The sequence below is a fragment of the Dermochelys coriacea genome, chromosome 6 (assembly GCF_009764565.3).
Source record: "Dermochelys coriacea isolate rDerCor1 chromosome 6, rDerCor1.pri.v4, whole genome shotgun sequence".
Classification (NCBI taxonomy): Eukaryota; Metazoa; Chordata; order Testudines; family Dermochelyidae; genus Dermochelys; species Dermochelys coriacea.
The window spans coordinates 127,303,162-127,320,179 of record NC_050073.1 but is presented as its reverse complement, the minus strand read 5'-3'; the positions used below and the strand labels follow the sequence as shown (position 1 = coordinate 127,320,179).

Sequence of the window (17,018 nt, the reverse complement as noted above, 5' to 3'; positions counted from 1 at the left end):
CTTGTTTGGGGACTTAAAGGAGAAGAGGTCTATTTCTGTTTTTTTCCAAGAGCTAATTTGTTAGTATCAATGCAGTAGCTGCATCCAGTCTACTTTCTCAGGAATGCCATTTTTTAGGGGGGAAAATAGCAGCATAGAATAGATTAGGTTAAAACCCTAGCAGAATCCCTTTACTTTTAATGGAGTCCTGCATGGATCAATTCTTGGCCCAATGCTATTCAATATCCTGATCAGTGATCTAGAAGAAAATACAAAACCATTGCTGGTAAAATTTGCAAATGACATAAAAATGGTTAGAGTGGTAAATAATGATGGGGTTAGGTCAGTTATACAGATTGTTCTGGATTGCTTGGTAAGGTGGGTTCTCGTTGGAATTTATCATTATAGATATTAGTGTCTGGTGGTACCCTATATTACTATCTTAACCATAAATTCCTTTGTTAAATCCAAAGTCTGAATGATATTTATACAATTGTTCTAAATACATCTAATAGCCTAAATAGTAGGCAACTACTGCATTCAAACTGTAACAAAACATTTGACATTTGATCAAAATACTTACAAAAGAGCTAAGCCAGGGGGTGCTTATACCAATTGGCCAGCTCCAACTTGGTCAAGTATTAGCAATGAACCCTTCAAGAGCTTATCCTTTTATAGCCATTAACAAATAAGTGAGGTCACTGCTAACGGCTAACTAGTTAAAAGCCAGGTTTTGGTGGTTTGGGGTCATTGCTGGTTCAACTCGCACAATCTTTCCTTATTATTAACTATTCCTGATAATTTGGGCCTCTTCTTCCTTCTATCTTATCAGTTAGCTCTCAGGTCCAATTTTTCAATTAAGCTGCATTCTTTCAAGGCCTTCCCACAACTGCTAACTGACCTGCACTTTACATGACCTACAGAAACATGTTTGTTTTTTTTAAAACTAATTTAACCCTTTGTTACTTAAACTACAAAGCACATATATTTTTCTTCATTCCCACAGTTCATTTGTACAATATGCATTTTAATACAGCTAGTTATAAGAATGTAAAGCATCTAGGATCAAAGAATGGGGACTAAAAGAAAAGGAGTACCCGTGGCACCTTAGAGACTAACAAATTTATTAGAGCATAAGCTTTCGTGAGCTACAGCTCACTTCATCGGATGCATGGGGACTGTATCTTGGAATGCAGTGACTTTGAAAAGGACTTGGGGGGTCAAGGTAGAAAACCAGTTGAACATGAGTTTTCTTTATAACTCTACCAAGCTGACAAGCAGGACCTTTATCATAGCAGGACCTTTCCCAAGGAAGAATAGGCAGTGCAAATTGTTACTATGATGCTAATCTTGTATTTCCTATGCATACACAGGTAAACTAATTGCATTCGTTTACGTAAGGCAATTAGCCATTCAAACTAACAAGACAGATCACAAGTGGTTTACTATGTGGAATTACAGGTTTCAAGGAGAGATTAGGACAATAATATTATTACATCACAAGTTCCATCTAAATGCTAATATCCCCTTCTGATCTTGGAGTCAATAGAATACAGTAATGAAGTATTGCAAGTAGGGCTGTTGATTAATCACAGTTAACTCGTGCGATTAACTTAAAAAAAATAATCGCAGTTTTAATCACACTGTTAAACAATAGAATACCAATTGAAATTTATTAAATATTTTTGGATGTTTTTCTACATTTTCAAATATGTTGATTTCAATTACAACATAGAATACAAAGTGTACAGTGCTCACTTTATATTTTTATTTCAAATATTTGCACTGTAAAAAGATAAACAAAAGAAATAGTATTTTTCAGTTCACCTCATACAATACCATAATGCAATCTCTTTATCTTGAAAGTACAACTTACAAATGTAGATTTTTTTTCTTATGTCACTGCACTCAAAACCAAAACAGTGTAAAACTTTAGAGCCTACAAGTCCACTCAGTCCTACTTCTTGTTCAGCCAATCACTAAGACAAATGCGTTTGTTTACATTTATGGGAGATAGTGCTGCTGGCTTCTTATTTACAGTGTCACCTGAAAGTGAGAACTGGCGTTCGCATGGCACTTCTGTTGCCAGCATTGCAAGATATTTATGTGCTGGATATGCAAAATATTCGTATGCCCCTTCTCGCTTCGGCCACCATTCCAGAGGACATGCTTCCATGCTGATGATGCTTGTTTAAAAAAATGTGTTCATTAAATTTGTGACTGAACTCCTTGGGAGAGAATAGTATGTCTCCTGCTCTGTTTTACCTGCATTCTGCCTATATTTCATGTTATAGCAGTCTTGGATGATGACCCAGCACATGTTGCTCATTTTAAGATCACTTTCACTGCAGATTTCACAAAACGCAAAGAAGATACCAATGTGAGATTTCTAAAGGTAGCTACAGCACTCGACCCAAGGTTAAGAATTTGAAGTGCCTTCCAAAATCTGAGAGGAATGAGGTGTGGAGCATACTTTCAGAAGTCTTAAAAGAGCAACACTTTGATGTGGAAACTACAGAACCCGAACAACCAAAAAAGAAAATCAGCCTTCTGCTGGTGGCATCTGACTCCAATGATGAAAGTGAACATGCATCGGTCTGCACTGCTTTGGATAGTTATCGAGCAGAACCCCTCATTAGCATGGACACATGTCCTCTAGAATGGTGGCTGAAGCATGAAGGGACATATGAATCTTAAACGCATCTGGCACGTAAATATCTTGTAATGCCTGTCACTTTCAGGTGCCATAGTAAACAAGAAGCAGGCAGCATTATCTCCTGAAAATGTAAACAAACTTGTTTGTCTGAGTGAATGACTGAACAAGAAGTGAACTAGTAGGATCCAAATTTTTACATTGTTTTATTTTTGAATGTAGTTTTTTTTGTACATAATTCTATATTTGTATGTTCAACTTTCATCATAAAGAGATTGTATTACAGTACTTGTATGCGGTGAATTGAAAAATAATTTTTTAGCCTCTAAGGTGCCACGAGTACTCCTGTTCTTTTTTTTTTTTTTAAAAATACTATTTCTTTTGTTTTTTATAGCACAAATATTTGTAATAAAAATAAATATAAAGTGAGCACTGTACACTTTGTATTCTGTGTTGTAATTAAAATCACTATATTTGAAAATGTAGAAAACATCCAAAAATATTTAAATAAATGGTATTCTATTGTTTAACAGTGCGATTATTCGCAGTTAATTTTTGTAATCACTTGACAGTCCTAATTATAAGACAGGAACAGGATTTAGCATCTACAGCTAATTAGATCACATTTTTATGCTTCTAACAAGATACAGGTAAACACAGACACATACAGTTAGCATCTACCCTTGATTTCTATTACTACAAATAAATGGGTTAACAATTCTGGTCTAGTACATCTCTTTGAAATCCACATACAAGTAGACCGTCTTGATTACATTTCAATGCCTCTTGTTAAGTTGTTATGGGTCACCCACAAGTTGGCTGTTCTGTTAGTATCACAGAGACGCTTTAGGTCAAACAAAAATTGTGGGTTTGATACAGAAATTACTCAGTGAGGTTCTGTGTATGGCCTGTGTTATACAGGAGGTCAGACTAGAACAGTGGCTCTCAACCTTTCCAGACTACTGTACACCTTTCAGGAGTCTGATTTTGTCTTGTGTACCCTCAAGTTTCACTTAAAAACTACTTGCTTACAAAATCAGACATAACAATACAAATGTGTCACAGCACACATTACTGAAAAATTGCTTGCTTTCTCATTTTTACCATATAATTATAAAATAAATCAATTGGAATATAAATATTGTACTTACATTTCAGTGTACGGTATATAAAGCAGTATAAACAAGTCAGTGTCTGTATGAAATTTTAGTTTCTATTGACTTTGCTAGTGCTTTTTATGTAGCCTGTTGTAAAATTAAGCAAATATCTAGATGAGGAAGACCTAGGTGTACTCTGAGGGGCACACATACTCCTTGTTGAAAACCACTGGACTAGATGATCATAATAGTCTCTTCTGGCCTTAAAAGTCTGTAAATAGAAATAGTTATTGTTTCTGTTTTGTCTTTGCTTCAGGAAGGCAAAAACCACTTTGGCGTACTTGTTCTTTATCATTTGTGTTGCGGTAGCACGTAGGAGTTGAAATCATAGACCAAGGCCCCACGGTGTTAACACTGCACAAACATGTCTCTGAAATGCTATGGGAGGGGGATGCTCTATTCTTCTCATGCAAAATGTAGGGATTCAGTCTATTTCAATGGGTAGCCTTGTTTAAAAACAACAGTAGCACAGAAAATATGCTGTGTAGTTTCAGATCAGAAGTTACAGAAGGCTAGTTTAACCTTATTGTGTTGTCTGGGAATGACTAGAATACATATGAACTGAGATAAAATTGAACTATATACAGTATAAAAATATCAAACTCCATCTTACCTTGGTAAAAAGGATAAAATCCCAGATGACTGCACATCAAAGTTTTGTTTGGGTAAAATGTACCACTCAAGTTACTCATATGTGTGAGAAAACATGAAACTTCTCTAACTCCTGTGATATTTGTACACTTTTTTCAGATCTTTGACGCTTTCAAGTCTCGCTTACATGACTCCAACAGCAAAGTAAATCAGGTAGCTCTAGAGACAATGTACAAGATGATTCCTTTGCTGAAAGATAACTTATCACCTGTTATCAACATGTTGATTCCAGCCATGGTAGACAACAACCTGAACTCCAAGAATCCAGGGATCTATGCCGCTGCCACAAATGTTATTCAAGCTCTTTGTCAACATTTAGGTAATTAACTGTTGAAGTAGCCAGTCTTTATAAAACTGTTCCTACCAAGCCATTGTATATGTATGGTGGGTAGGAGAAGGTTTGAGGCCATGGCTGCACTTGCGAGTTACAGTGCAATAAAGCCACCCAGAGCGCTGTATCTCACGCCCCGTCCACACTGGCAAGGCATGTACAGCGCTTTGTCTCCACGGCTACAGCGCTGCTGGTACTCCACCTCCCCGAGAGGATTAACAACGGTTGTGCATTGGCTGAGACGCTCCAGCTCCAGTGTAAACGAGGAGTTACGTTATTACGCACTGATTGACCTCCGGAAACTCCCCATAATCCTTTTAACTGAAGTGTCCTCTCTTGTTTTGTTGTGAACTCCAGATGCGGATGTGCCATTTCAAAACTCCGTTTCCCGGGGGGTGGGGGGGGGCTGCTTATCAAAAAAAACAAACAAAGCTACTGTTTGCTTTGAATGAGTGAGAGGCAGGCAGGGGGGCTCCGTTTGGAGTGCCGACAGCTAATGTTTGTTTAAAGAGAAAGGCGGGGCGGGGGGGGAAGGTGGGATCCATTTCCGAAAGCAGCTGCTTATCTCATCTATGAGAAAAAAAGAAACAGTTGCCATTTGCTTTCAGTGAGTGAGAGAGAGGCAGGGGAGGAAAGGGGGCCTGTTCTTACAAGACAGCATGCTGACACATTCTCAGCACCCCAAAAACCATTCTCTCTCCCGCCACGCTCCCTGTCACACTCCATCCCACTCCACCCCCCCATTTGAAAAGCACGTTGCAGCCACTTGAATGCTGGGATAGCTGCCCATAATGAACCCCTCCTAATGCAGCTGGAAATGTGGACACCACAGTGCGCTGGCAGCTGTCAGTGTGGATAGACTGCAGCGCTTTCTCTACTCAGCTATACGAAAGTGGGTTTAACTCACAGCGCTGTACATCTGTAAGTGTAGCCAAGGCCTGAGTATATTGATACGCTAAGCATAGATTGACTTTGCTGTTAGGAAGTGTGAAAAAACAGAGGCTATCCATTACCTTTTTCACTTTGCACATTCACATCATTTAGGCTGTTTGACCTGATCAATCCTACACAGCATATAAAATGATGCAACAATGTTGCTGTAAGTCAATTTATATAAGTCAGGAAGGGTCCAGTCCTGCAAATTGATGGCTGAGTGCCCCTAACTGTAATTACTTTTGCTTAATACTTTTAAATGCTATAACTTTGAGGACTAGGCCAATGGACAGTAATGTAGATGTTCGTGGCCTTAGCTGCCATGTACATTTCTAACTCTGCAGTAATGTAGTAGTTAGTCCTTACAAGAAATCAGTTATCTTGTAGCTATTCATAAAAATTCACAAGTTAAAATAATTCTTTGATCTTCTTCATTGAAAAAAGAGACTTTCTACCTTAAGTCACTTTGGTTCAGCCGTTTTATTTTAATAAATTGTGAACTGAAGATTTTACATATAGTCATTTTAACTTGCCTACATACTTTACTGTTGTATAAATGTGATTATTCTGATGGTTTTTAACATTTTTTATTCTTTGAATTTAGATAATTACTTGCTTCTCCAACCATTCTGCACAAAGGCCCAGTTTTTGAATGGAAAAGCAAAACAAGATATGACTGAAAAGCTTGCTGGTAAAGTTACATATTGCTTTGCAAGTTCACTTTTACTTGTATTCCATTTTTATTCGCCAAACTCGCTTCTTGATGCAAGTGGTTGTTTGTCACAACAACAAGAATATCGCATTTGCCACAAATACCCTGCAGCCACAGAAATCATGCTCATAGCCCATGCAGCGATTCTCATGCCGCATGTTCTCTGTCAGAAGAAATAGTATTTTTTAAGCCAAAGGAGCAGACACATTAGTTGGTCAGATACTCCTGCAAAGGGGGCCATATAATAACCTAAACGATAGAGTGGTAGCCATGTTAGTCTGTATCAGCAAAAACAACGAAGAGTACTTGTGGCACCTTAGAGACTAACAAATTTATTAGGGCATAAGCTTTCGTGGGCTAAAACCCACTTCATCAGATGCATGGAGTGGAAAATACAGTAGGAAGAGATATATATACATAGTACATGAAAAGATAGGGGTTGTCTTACCAATTCTAACGAGACAATTCAATTAAAGTTTGCTATTATCAACATGAGGAAAAATCACTTTTGTAGTGGTAATCAGGGTGGCCCATTTCAAACAGTTGACAAGAAGGTGTGAATAACAGTAGGGGGACGTTAGCATGGGGAAATTAGTTTTTAGTTTTCGTAATGACCCCATCCACTCCCAGTCTTTATTTAGCCCTAATTTGGTGTCCAGTTAGCAAATTAATTGCAGTTCTGCAGTTTCTCATTGGAGTCTGTTTTTGAAGTTTTTTTGTTGAAGAATTGCCACTTTTAAGTCTGTTATTTAGTGTCCAGGGAGCTTGAAGTGTTCTCAGACTAGTTTTTGAATGTGTTAATTCTAGAATTATAACATTCAAAAACCAGTCGGAGAACACTTCAAGCTCCCTGGACACACAATAACAGACCTAAAAGTGGCAATTCTTCAACAAAAAAAACTTCAAAAACAGAGTCCAACGAGAAACTGCAGAATGTAAGGCACTGGGTTGCGGCAGCTCTGGTCAGAACCGCCGACCGTTAAAAGTCCCATCAGTGATGCTGCCCAGCTAAGACAGGCTAGTTCCTACCTCTTCTGACACCATGCTGTGCCCCGGAAGCAGCCAGCAGCAGGTCTGACTCCTAGACAGGGAGGCCACGGGACTCTGTGCACTGCCTGTGCCCCAAGTACTGGCTCTGCACTCCCATTGGCTGGGAAGAACTACAATTAATGCTCAGGATGAGTAACTCTCCACCCTCTCTTGTATCAGGTTTGCAACAGTCTTCTACCCCTTAGCTGCAGAAGGTCTCCACAGTCCTTTCACTAGGGTATGGGAAGAGTCCTTCCATCCCTCATGGCTAGCCCTCTTACCAGCTTCTGACCATAGCCCTTTGTAGACTTATTCCTGAGGCCCCTGTCAGGAGAAAACTGCAGCCATGGCTGTTCCTCTTCAGATTTGCCTGCAGAGAGAGTGTTCTCTCTTCCAAGTCTTTCTCCCATTGACACAGTGGTTTTCACAGCAGGCCTTGCTCTCATCCTGTTATTGCACGGTCCTTGAAGACTAAAGATGTAACACTGCCTCTCGCTACTGGAGACCCAGGCTGAGTAACAGGCAAAGTGGGCTGCATTTCCTCTGAAAGGGGTCAGCATACTCTGATAGTGGATCTTAATCTAGTAGTATATTTTATTTTTTTTAAGAGTGTATTAGATAGATGCCCTGGACATGATGATTTAGACAGAAATAGACTTGTAAGTATACCTCACTCTGGAAACAGTTGTCTTGTGTATTGCTGGATTCACATTTCTAGATCTTCTGACTAACATTGTTAAAATATTGTTAGGAAGATAAATGACAATAGCAGCGATAACAGCAACACCCAAGCCAATTGTTACCTAACTAAGATTCATTAATTATGCTCTCCATAATGACCAGATGTTCAACTTGGCCTAAAATCAGATTTAAAATTTGCCCCGAGTGTTCATATACCAATTGGGCAGATAATGTCTCTTGTAGCTTCATTGTGGTCCCACATCACGTTTAATAGTTTAGGAATATAGTTTCAAATTCATTGGCTGTACATTTCCTATCACCTATAACAAAACACCTAAAGCGTGTACTACAGTTTGAGATTATATTCTTCAATACTAAATGAGAGGGGGGAGATGGGTGTTGCGTAAGTATAATCATGAATATCTGGCTGAATTATCTTTTGTTATCAGTACTCTAAAGGAGGTGGGAGATCATTAGACTAATCCAGTGGTTCTCAAACTGTGGGTCAGGACCCCATTTCAATGGGGTCACCAGGGCTGGCCTCAGGCTTGCTAGGGCTTGAGGCTGAAGCCAAGGTCTGAGCCCCAACACCCAGGGTGGAAACCAAAGCCTGAGCCCCACTGCTTGGGATCAAATCTGAAGCCCAAGGACTTCAGCCCTGAATGATGGGGCTCAGACTTTTCACAGAATCATAGAATATCAGGGTTGGAAGGGACCTCAGGAGGTCATCTAGTCCAACCCCCTGCTCAAAGCAGGACCAATCCCCAACTAAATCATCCCAGCCAGGGCTTTGTCAAGCCTGACCGTAAAGACTTCAAAGGAGGGAGATTCCACCACCTCCCTAGGTAATGCATTCCAGAGTTTCACCACCCTCCTAGTAAAAATTTTTTTCCTAATATCCAACCTAAACCTCCTCCACTGCAACTTGAGACTATTACTCCTCATTCTGTCAACTGCTGTCACTGAGAACAGTCTAGATCCATCCTCTTTGGAACCCCCTTTCAGGTAGTTGAAAGCAGCTATCAAATCCCCCCTCATTCTTCTCTTCCACAGACTAAACAATCCCAGTTCCCTCAGCCTCTCCTCATAAGTCATGTGTTCCAGTCCCCTAATCATTTTTGTTGCCCTCCGCTGGACTTGCTCCAATTTGTCCACATCATTCTTGTAGTATGGGGCCCAAAACCGGACACAGTACTCCAGATGAGGCCTCACCGAAGTCGAATAGAGGGGAAGGATCACGTCCCTCGATCTGCTGTCAGTGCCCCTACTTGTACATCCCAAAATGCCAACAAGGGCACACTGTTGATTCATATCCAGCTTCTCGTCCACTGTAACCCCTAGGTCCTTTTCTGCAGAACTGCTGCCTAGCTATACGTTCCCTAGTCTGTAGCAGTGCATGGGATTCTTCCATCCTAAGTGCAGGACTCTGCACTTGTCCTTGTTGAACCTCATCAGATTTCTTTTGGCCCAATCCTCTAATTTGTCTAGGGTCTTCTGTATACTATCCCTACCCTCCAGCGTATCTACCTCCCCTCCCAGTTTAGTGTCATCTGCAAACTTGCTGAGGGTGCAATCCACATCATCCTCCAGATCATTTATGAAGATATTGAACAAAACCGGCTCGAGGACCGACCCTTGGGGCACTCCACTTGATACCGGCTGCCAACTAGACATGGAGCCATTGATCACTACCCATTGAGCCCGACAATCTAGCTAGCTTTCTATCCACTGTACAGTCCATTCATCCAGCCCATACTTCTTTAACTTGCTGGCAAGAATGCTGTGGGAGACCATGTCAAAAGCTTTGCTAAAGTGGCTTTGGCTTTGGTCCGGCTGTCCAGGAGGCTGGGCTCAGACTTTGGCCCTCCTGCTAGGGGTGGTGGAGCTCAGGTGGGCTCAGGCTTCAGTCCACCCTCCTGGGGTCATAGTAATTTTTGTTATCAGAACTTTGAGAACCACTGCTATTAGCTAAGATGGTCACGGACGCAACCCCATGCTCTGGGTGTTCCTAGTCTCTGACTGTGAGGAGCTGGGATTGGATGACGGGATGGATCACTTGATAGTTCTCTGTTCTGTTCATTCCCGCTGAAGTATCTGGCATTGGCTGCTGTCAGAAGACAGAATACTGGGCTAGATGGACCATTGGTCTGACCCAGTATGGCCTTTCTTATACATTTTACATATGAAGCTGAATTTCCAGAACATTTGCATATCAGGTTGTGTGTTTTTTTCCCTGTGAGGGTGGTGGTGGTGATCTAGTAAAAATTAATGGCACTGTATAGCTATGCATTCTGGTGACAAGATGAAAATATGCCTGTAATATTTATGCTTTTAAGTCGTTAAATCTTAAGTAGGGAAATTATTTTATTTATGGATATTTATATTATAGGGCTTCTGTAATGCCACAGTATTTTTAGTTCTATCTGTTATGCCCAAGTGTTGCAGAACATGTGGAACTCTGTCAGGTTTCTCAGAAGAGTGGGTTAGAGTGACAGCATCACCCCACTCCTCTGTCTTCTAGCCACAAACTGCTCAGAGACCTTCCTTTGTCAAACATTTGGTGCGACTTATTGATAGTGTTTTCCCCAACACCCTTACCAACTTCTGCAGATCTGTATTGATAAAAGCATACGCTCCTTAGCTCAGTGAGCCGAGACAGATGGAGAGAAGATATCTTCCCACTCAGAGATCTCTCTGGGCTCTGACCCTGAAAAACTTGGCAGTCTTTCTTTCTCATTGAGCACTTCCTTCCTATGCCTTTTCTACCTCTTTAGTAATGGGCTGATTAGCCATTGGGGCTCTCCTGGGACCATCCCAATCTATCAATTAGGCCCAGTTTTACTGCTGAGGTTTACTTGGGAGTGATTTAATTGGTGATCCATTGGTCAGCATGCTGGTGATAAAGCTGCTGTTGTCCAGCACTCTGTTATCCTAACACACAAACTGCAATACTGATACATAATGATGATTATGATTAATAATAATGAAATGAATAATAATGAAAAAAGTTATAATAACCCTACCTCAAAATGTGTCCTCCTTTTCTAAGTTTATCTGACATTATTTTTTAATGAATGGTTACAATTATTAACTTGTGCTAGATGGTTATAACTTTTAAAAAGCTCTGAGGGGGAGATGATTGTCAAGCGATACTATTTAAATTGGATTCATAGAGGTCATTGTATTTGAAAATAAAATACAAATAATATACTACAACATGGTAATTATAGTTGCATTGTGTTCTCTTAATTCTTTCAGATCTTGTTATGGAGCTATACCCACGGAAGCCTCATGCTATAGAGCAGAAAGTTTTAGTTGTCCTATGGCATCTCTTAGGAAATATGACAAACAGTGGCTCGCTACCTGGAGCTGGAGGAAATATTCGGACAGCTACAGCTAAATTATCAAAAGCACTTTTTGCACAAATGGGTCAAAGCCTGTTAATCCAGGCTGCATCTCAGCCACCACACATCAAAAAGAATTTAGAAGAATTTCTTGATATAGCTACCTAAAATAAACGGTGTGTATGTGTGTGTAGCTCAGTCAATACATACACTATATGACAGACTGATAACTGTTTACATGAAGACAAGTGAAACAATTCTAAAGTTGCTTTTTCACAGTGCCTGCACTTTCATGTAGAAAACTAGAATGGCTGCCTTTATTGACAACCTGTAGAGCACCTCACTGTCCTGTACCAGCACATTTACACCAAATCAGTATAACATTCATGAACTGTCCTCACCAGTGTTGCTTGCAGGCCACATGGAAGTATGTAAGGTCTTTAAAGAGAAGTCAGTCCTGCTCATTTGCACTCTTCTTTAGAAATTACAGCACAGTAACCTGTATGTAATAATAGATATGAAATTTGTAATGAATAATATACTTTTTATTATGTAATCATGTTCTGACATGTTTTCTCACTTAGCCTTACTTACGTAAGTGGAAAAAAAATCCTTGAGTGATGTATATGGTACCAAAAACAGGGGTTTATGTGACATTTGTGAAAAATATATATTTCTTAAATCAGTCCACTTATGATTGTGCACTATTAGCTTACTATTGCTCCTGTTACATTGATGTAACATTTGTTCGACAGTTGGGCATAATCAGCTGCACAGATGTAAAATTTTAACAGGTTATAATGAAGCATGATGACAAAAAAAATTTAGGAAGTAATTTTTACAGATTTTGAAACGCACATTTTGTCTTAAAAAAAATTTCCAGGTGGTAAATGTATCTTCCCTAGTTTTGTTTAAAAACACTAAACTTAATCTTTATCTGTCAAATGTTTATAAAGATGTTCTCTCTTAGCCCAGGTGTGTAATTCTCAACAGCATAGTGCCAGGTCTTCAATAGCTTTTTTCAGAGTTCTCCGGCTATAAGTACTGTACTCATTTTAAAAAGAAAAAGGAATGTTATAAAAAATAAATGGATTTATTTCTGTAAAAGTGTGACATTGTGTTTCACTCAAAAACTCTCTCCCTTTGTTGGATGTAAAAGCAAAATCATTTATGGACAACTAAACATACAACAAAGACTAGTGTTATCTGTAAAGTTCTGGTTTACACTGGGTATTATGAAAGGATGAATGTTACCATGAAGCAAGGTTCTGTTTCATGGGCAATAGTGCTAAACAGTAAGATGGTTAAAAGTGTAAAACTGTATTTTCTGCCTCAAATTGTGAGCTCAAGGAAACCGTACAAATTGTTCTTTTGTGTCCACTTCAGTTACAGATATAGCTGGAGCTAAATTAAGTGTTGTGAGTTCAATCCTTGAGGTGGCCATTTAGAGATCTGGGGCAAAAATTGGGGATTGGTCCTGCTTTGAGCAGGGGGTTGGACTAGATGATCTCCTGAGGTCCCTTCCAACCCTGATATACTATGAGACTATAAGTGTGTGGAAAATTAGTTGTAGATATTATTTGACAGGATTTTCATTCCCCACCTTTAGCTCCTTAGCACAAGCCTCTCAGCTCTTAATGAATGTTTACTTCCAAGGGGAGTGGGAGCAGGGAAGAGTATGAGATGATCTCCTACTGGCCACATATCATCCGCTGCCAGTTGTACATACAGCCATCTGAACGTTCCTTTAACTGCTATTAGTATTTGCACTGTTGTAGCAGCTAGGGTTCCCAGTCACCGATGGGGGCTCATTGTTAGGTACTGTACAGAAACAACAAAAATGATGGGGTCTGAATTAGCTGTTACCACTCAAGAAAGATCTTGGAGTCATTGTGGATAGTTCTCTGAAAACATCCACTCCATGTGCAGCAGCAGTCAGAAAAGCAAACAGAATGTTGGGAATCATTAGGAAAGAGATAAATAAAACAGAGTATCATATTGACTCTTTATAAATCCATAGTACGCCCACATCTTGAATACGGCATGCAGATCTGGTTGCCTCATCTCAAAGATATATTAGAATTGGAAAAGGTTCAGAAAAGGGCAACAAAAATTATTAGGGGTATGGAAGAGCTGCCCTAGGAGGAGAGACTAATAAGACGGGGACTTTTCATCTAGGAAAAGAGACAACTAAGGGGGAATATGATAGAGGTCTATAAAATCATGATTGGTGTGGAGAAAGTAAATAAGGACATGTTGTTTACTCATAACACAGGAACTAGGGGTCCCCAAATGAAATTAATAGGCAGCAGGTCTACAACAAATGAAAGGAAGTATTTCTTCACACAATGCAGTCAACTTGTGGAACTTGTTGCCAAGGTATGCTGTGAAGGCCAAGACTAAACCAGTGTTCAAAAAAGAACTAGATAAGTTCATGGAGGAGAGGTCCAGGGCTATTAGCCAGGATGAGCAGGGATGCAAAACCAAGCTCTGAAGTGTCCCTAGCCTCGGTTTGCCAGAAGCTGGGAAGGGGGAATAGGGCCTGGATCACTTGATTCCCTGTTCTGTTCATTCCCTCTGGCATTGGCCACTGGCAGAAGACAGGTTACTGGGCTAAATGGATCATTGATTGGACTCAGTATGGCCATTCTTATGTTCTTAAAAATGCAGTCCCTGCCCCCAAAGGGCTTACAACCTAAGTATAAGAAAGATGACAACTTGATGGGGAGAGTACAGGCAAACAATGACACTACTGGTCAGCATGACAAACAGTGGGTACAGGTCCCTGAATGTGTGGAAGGCTAACTACTACTGTTACCCGCTTTTCACAGTTTTATCAGCAGACTGCAGTAGTTGAGTGTTTTTTCACAAACCCTTGGTCCATATGACTGCAGAACACAGGTGGAACGGCAGTGGAAGTGTGGGCACTTCAGGGGGGCCTGGTGGAAGTGGGGCCCAGGATTGGGGCAACCTAGCAGGAGTGGAGCTGAGGACTTGTGGGGGAGGGAGGGGCGGGCCCAGGGCCGTGGGGGAGCTAGCACGAGGCTGAAGGGAGTGGGGCCTAAGGCCACGGGGGGGGCCCTGGGCGGGAGCTGGCGGGGGGCAGAGGAGAGTGGGGCCGAAGGGCGGGGGGGGGCCCTGGGCGGGAGCTGGCGGGGGGCAGAGGAGAGTGGGGCCGAAGGGCGGGGGGGGCCCTGGGCGGGAGCTGGCGGGGGGCAGAGGAGAGTGGGGCCGAAGGGCAGGGGGGGCCCTGGGCGGGAGCTGGCGGGGGGCAGAGGAGAGTGGGGCCGAAGGCCACGGGGGGGGCCCTGGGCGGGGCAGACGGGGGGGGGCCGCCCTGGCGAGAGGCGACACGTCGACCCCCGCCCGCTCGGCCCGTGGCGCCTCCCCGCCGCCTGAGCCCGGCCACGGGGGGGGGTGGAGCCAATAGCCAAGCCCCACGTTGGGACGGCGCATGCGCACAGCAAAGGTCGAGAGCGCTGGCGCGTGCCTTCTACGGGACAGGCGACGCGCAGCCTCGGCCTGTGGCCTTCGGCACGTGCGTAGCGATGTCCGGTCGCCTTTCGGGGTGGTGGCGCATGCGCAGGCACGTTTCGGAAGGGCTGGCACGCAGGCGTAGTGCGCGCTCCCGCAGGGTCTGGCAGAGGCGGTGCGGCCGCAAGAGGCCTATGGCACAGAGCCTCGCGCCAGGTCAGCGCCGGGCCGGGGCGCGCGGGAACCGCTGCTCAGCGCCGTGTGAGCCTCGGCCGGGGCGCGCGGGGCGAACGCGGGGGAATTGCGGGGAGGCGCCAGGAGTATGGTGGGGGCAGCGGGAGGGGGGCGTCTGTGGAACCGGGGGGAGTCGCGGGGGGAGACGCCTGGGGAATGGGGGGCAGTGGCGGGGGGCGGGGCACCTGGGAAATTGATGGCTGGGGGGCGTCTGTGGGAATGGGGGGAGAATGGAGGAGGGCCGGGGGGCGTCTGTGGAACTGCGGGGGGGGCACCTGGGGGAATTGAGGAGAACCGGGGGGGCGCCTGGGGAATGGGGGGGGAATGGAGGTGGGCCGGGGGCGCCTGGGGAATGGAGGAGGGCTGGGGGGACGCCGGGGGAATGGGGGGGGAATGGAGGTGGGCCGGGGGCGCCTGGGGAATGGAGGAGGGCTGGGGGGACGCCGGGGGAATGGGGGGGAATGGAGGAGGGCTGGGGGCGCGTCTGTGGATCCGGGGGGTGGGGCGCCTGGGGAATGGGGGGGGAATTGAGGAGGACTGGGGGGCGTCTGTGGAACCAGGGGTATCTGTGGAAATGGGGGGGAATTGAGGAGGACCAGGGCGTCTGTGGAACCGGGGGGGTGCCGGGGGAATGGGGGGGGAACTGAGGAGGACCGGGGGGGTGCCTGGGGAATTTGGGGGATTGAGGAGGACTGGGGGGGCTGTCTGGGGGACCGGGGGGTGCCTGGGGAATGGGGGGGGAATTGAGGAGGACCGGAGGATCTGGGGAATGGGGGGGAATTGAGGAGGACGGGGGGGTGTCTGTGGAACCGGGAGTATCTGTGGAAATGGGGGGGAATTGAGGAGGACGGGGGGGGGAGTAGTGGGGGGCAGGGCACCTGGGGAATTGCTGGCCGGGGGGTGTCTGTGGAATGGGGGGAATTGAGGAGGACCGGGGGGGCACCTGGGGAATGGGGGGAATTGATGGCTGGGGTGGGTCTGTGGATCCGGGGGCGGGGTGCCTGGGGAATGCGGGGCATTGGGGAGGACCGGTGGCATCTGTGGAACCACAGGGGGGAGCACCTGGGAAATGGGGGGGAATTGAGGAGGACCGGAGGCATCTGTGGAACTGTGGGGGGGGGCGCCAGGGGAATGGGGGGGAATTGAGGAAGACTGGGGGCTTCTGTGGAACCAGGGGGAGGCTCTGTGGAATGGGGAGGGAAGTAGTGGGGGATAGGGCGCCTGGAGAATGAGGGGAATTGAGGGCTAGCGGGTGTCTGGAGAATGGGGTTGTAGCGGAGGGGGGACTTTGGGGGAACAGCGGGAGGGCGGCGAAACTTACTGACTCTCTGAGCCGCATCGGACAATCTTCCGAAGTTGGAGAGCTGGCATGGGCCTGCCAGGGCTCGGGGCTTCTGTCCCCTGGGAGGCACCTGTCGGGGCCCCGCTCCTGCTGAAGCCCAAGGCCTGGCAGGTGGGCCCTGCAGGCAGAAGCCTCAAGACCCCCCTTCCCCACCACTCTGCTTCAAGGCAGAGATCCGGAGCTCACTCACTCTCCTCCCCATGGGGGGCCCCCCAAAAAAAAGCTGGAGAATGGGGAGGTGGGGGGCTCTGCCAGCCACACTTAAACTGTGAAAGAGCTGCATGTGGCTCAGGAGCTGCAGTTTGGTCACCCCTGTTATATACCATACTCGTGTAACTGCTTACAAACATTTCAGGTGTTTTGGTTTTTTTGAGTTTGCTAAGATTGTGTATTCAAGCTCCAACTGGTAACATCTGTTTCCCTTCAACCATGCAGTCTGTACTGTACTAACAGTTCACAGTGTTACTGCTTTATTATGTGTTGGAAAGGAGTGGCAAA

At 44.4% G+C, this 17,018-nt stretch overlaps 1 protein-coding gene across 1 annotated transcript in view; it reads left to right on the top strand.

The window, feature by feature from the left end:
• The window catches only part of TOGARAM1 (TOG array regulator of axonemal microtubules 1), a 73,276-nt gene extending 60,699 nt beyond the window's left edge, over positions 1 to 12,577 (top strand). The window contains exons 19-21 of the mRNA XM_043515955.1: positions 4,540 to 4,759; positions 6,309 to 6,395; positions 11,385 to 12,577. Coding sequence (XP_043371890.1) covers positions 4,540 to 4,759; positions 6,309 to 6,395; positions 11,385 to 11,638 — 561 coding nt within the window. The 3' untranslated portion in view covers positions 11,639 to 12,577. The remainder of the gene's footprint in view (positions 1 to 4,539; positions 4,760 to 6,308; positions 6,396 to 11,384) is intronic.
• Positions 12,578 to 17,018: the final 4,441 nt, after the last annotated feature.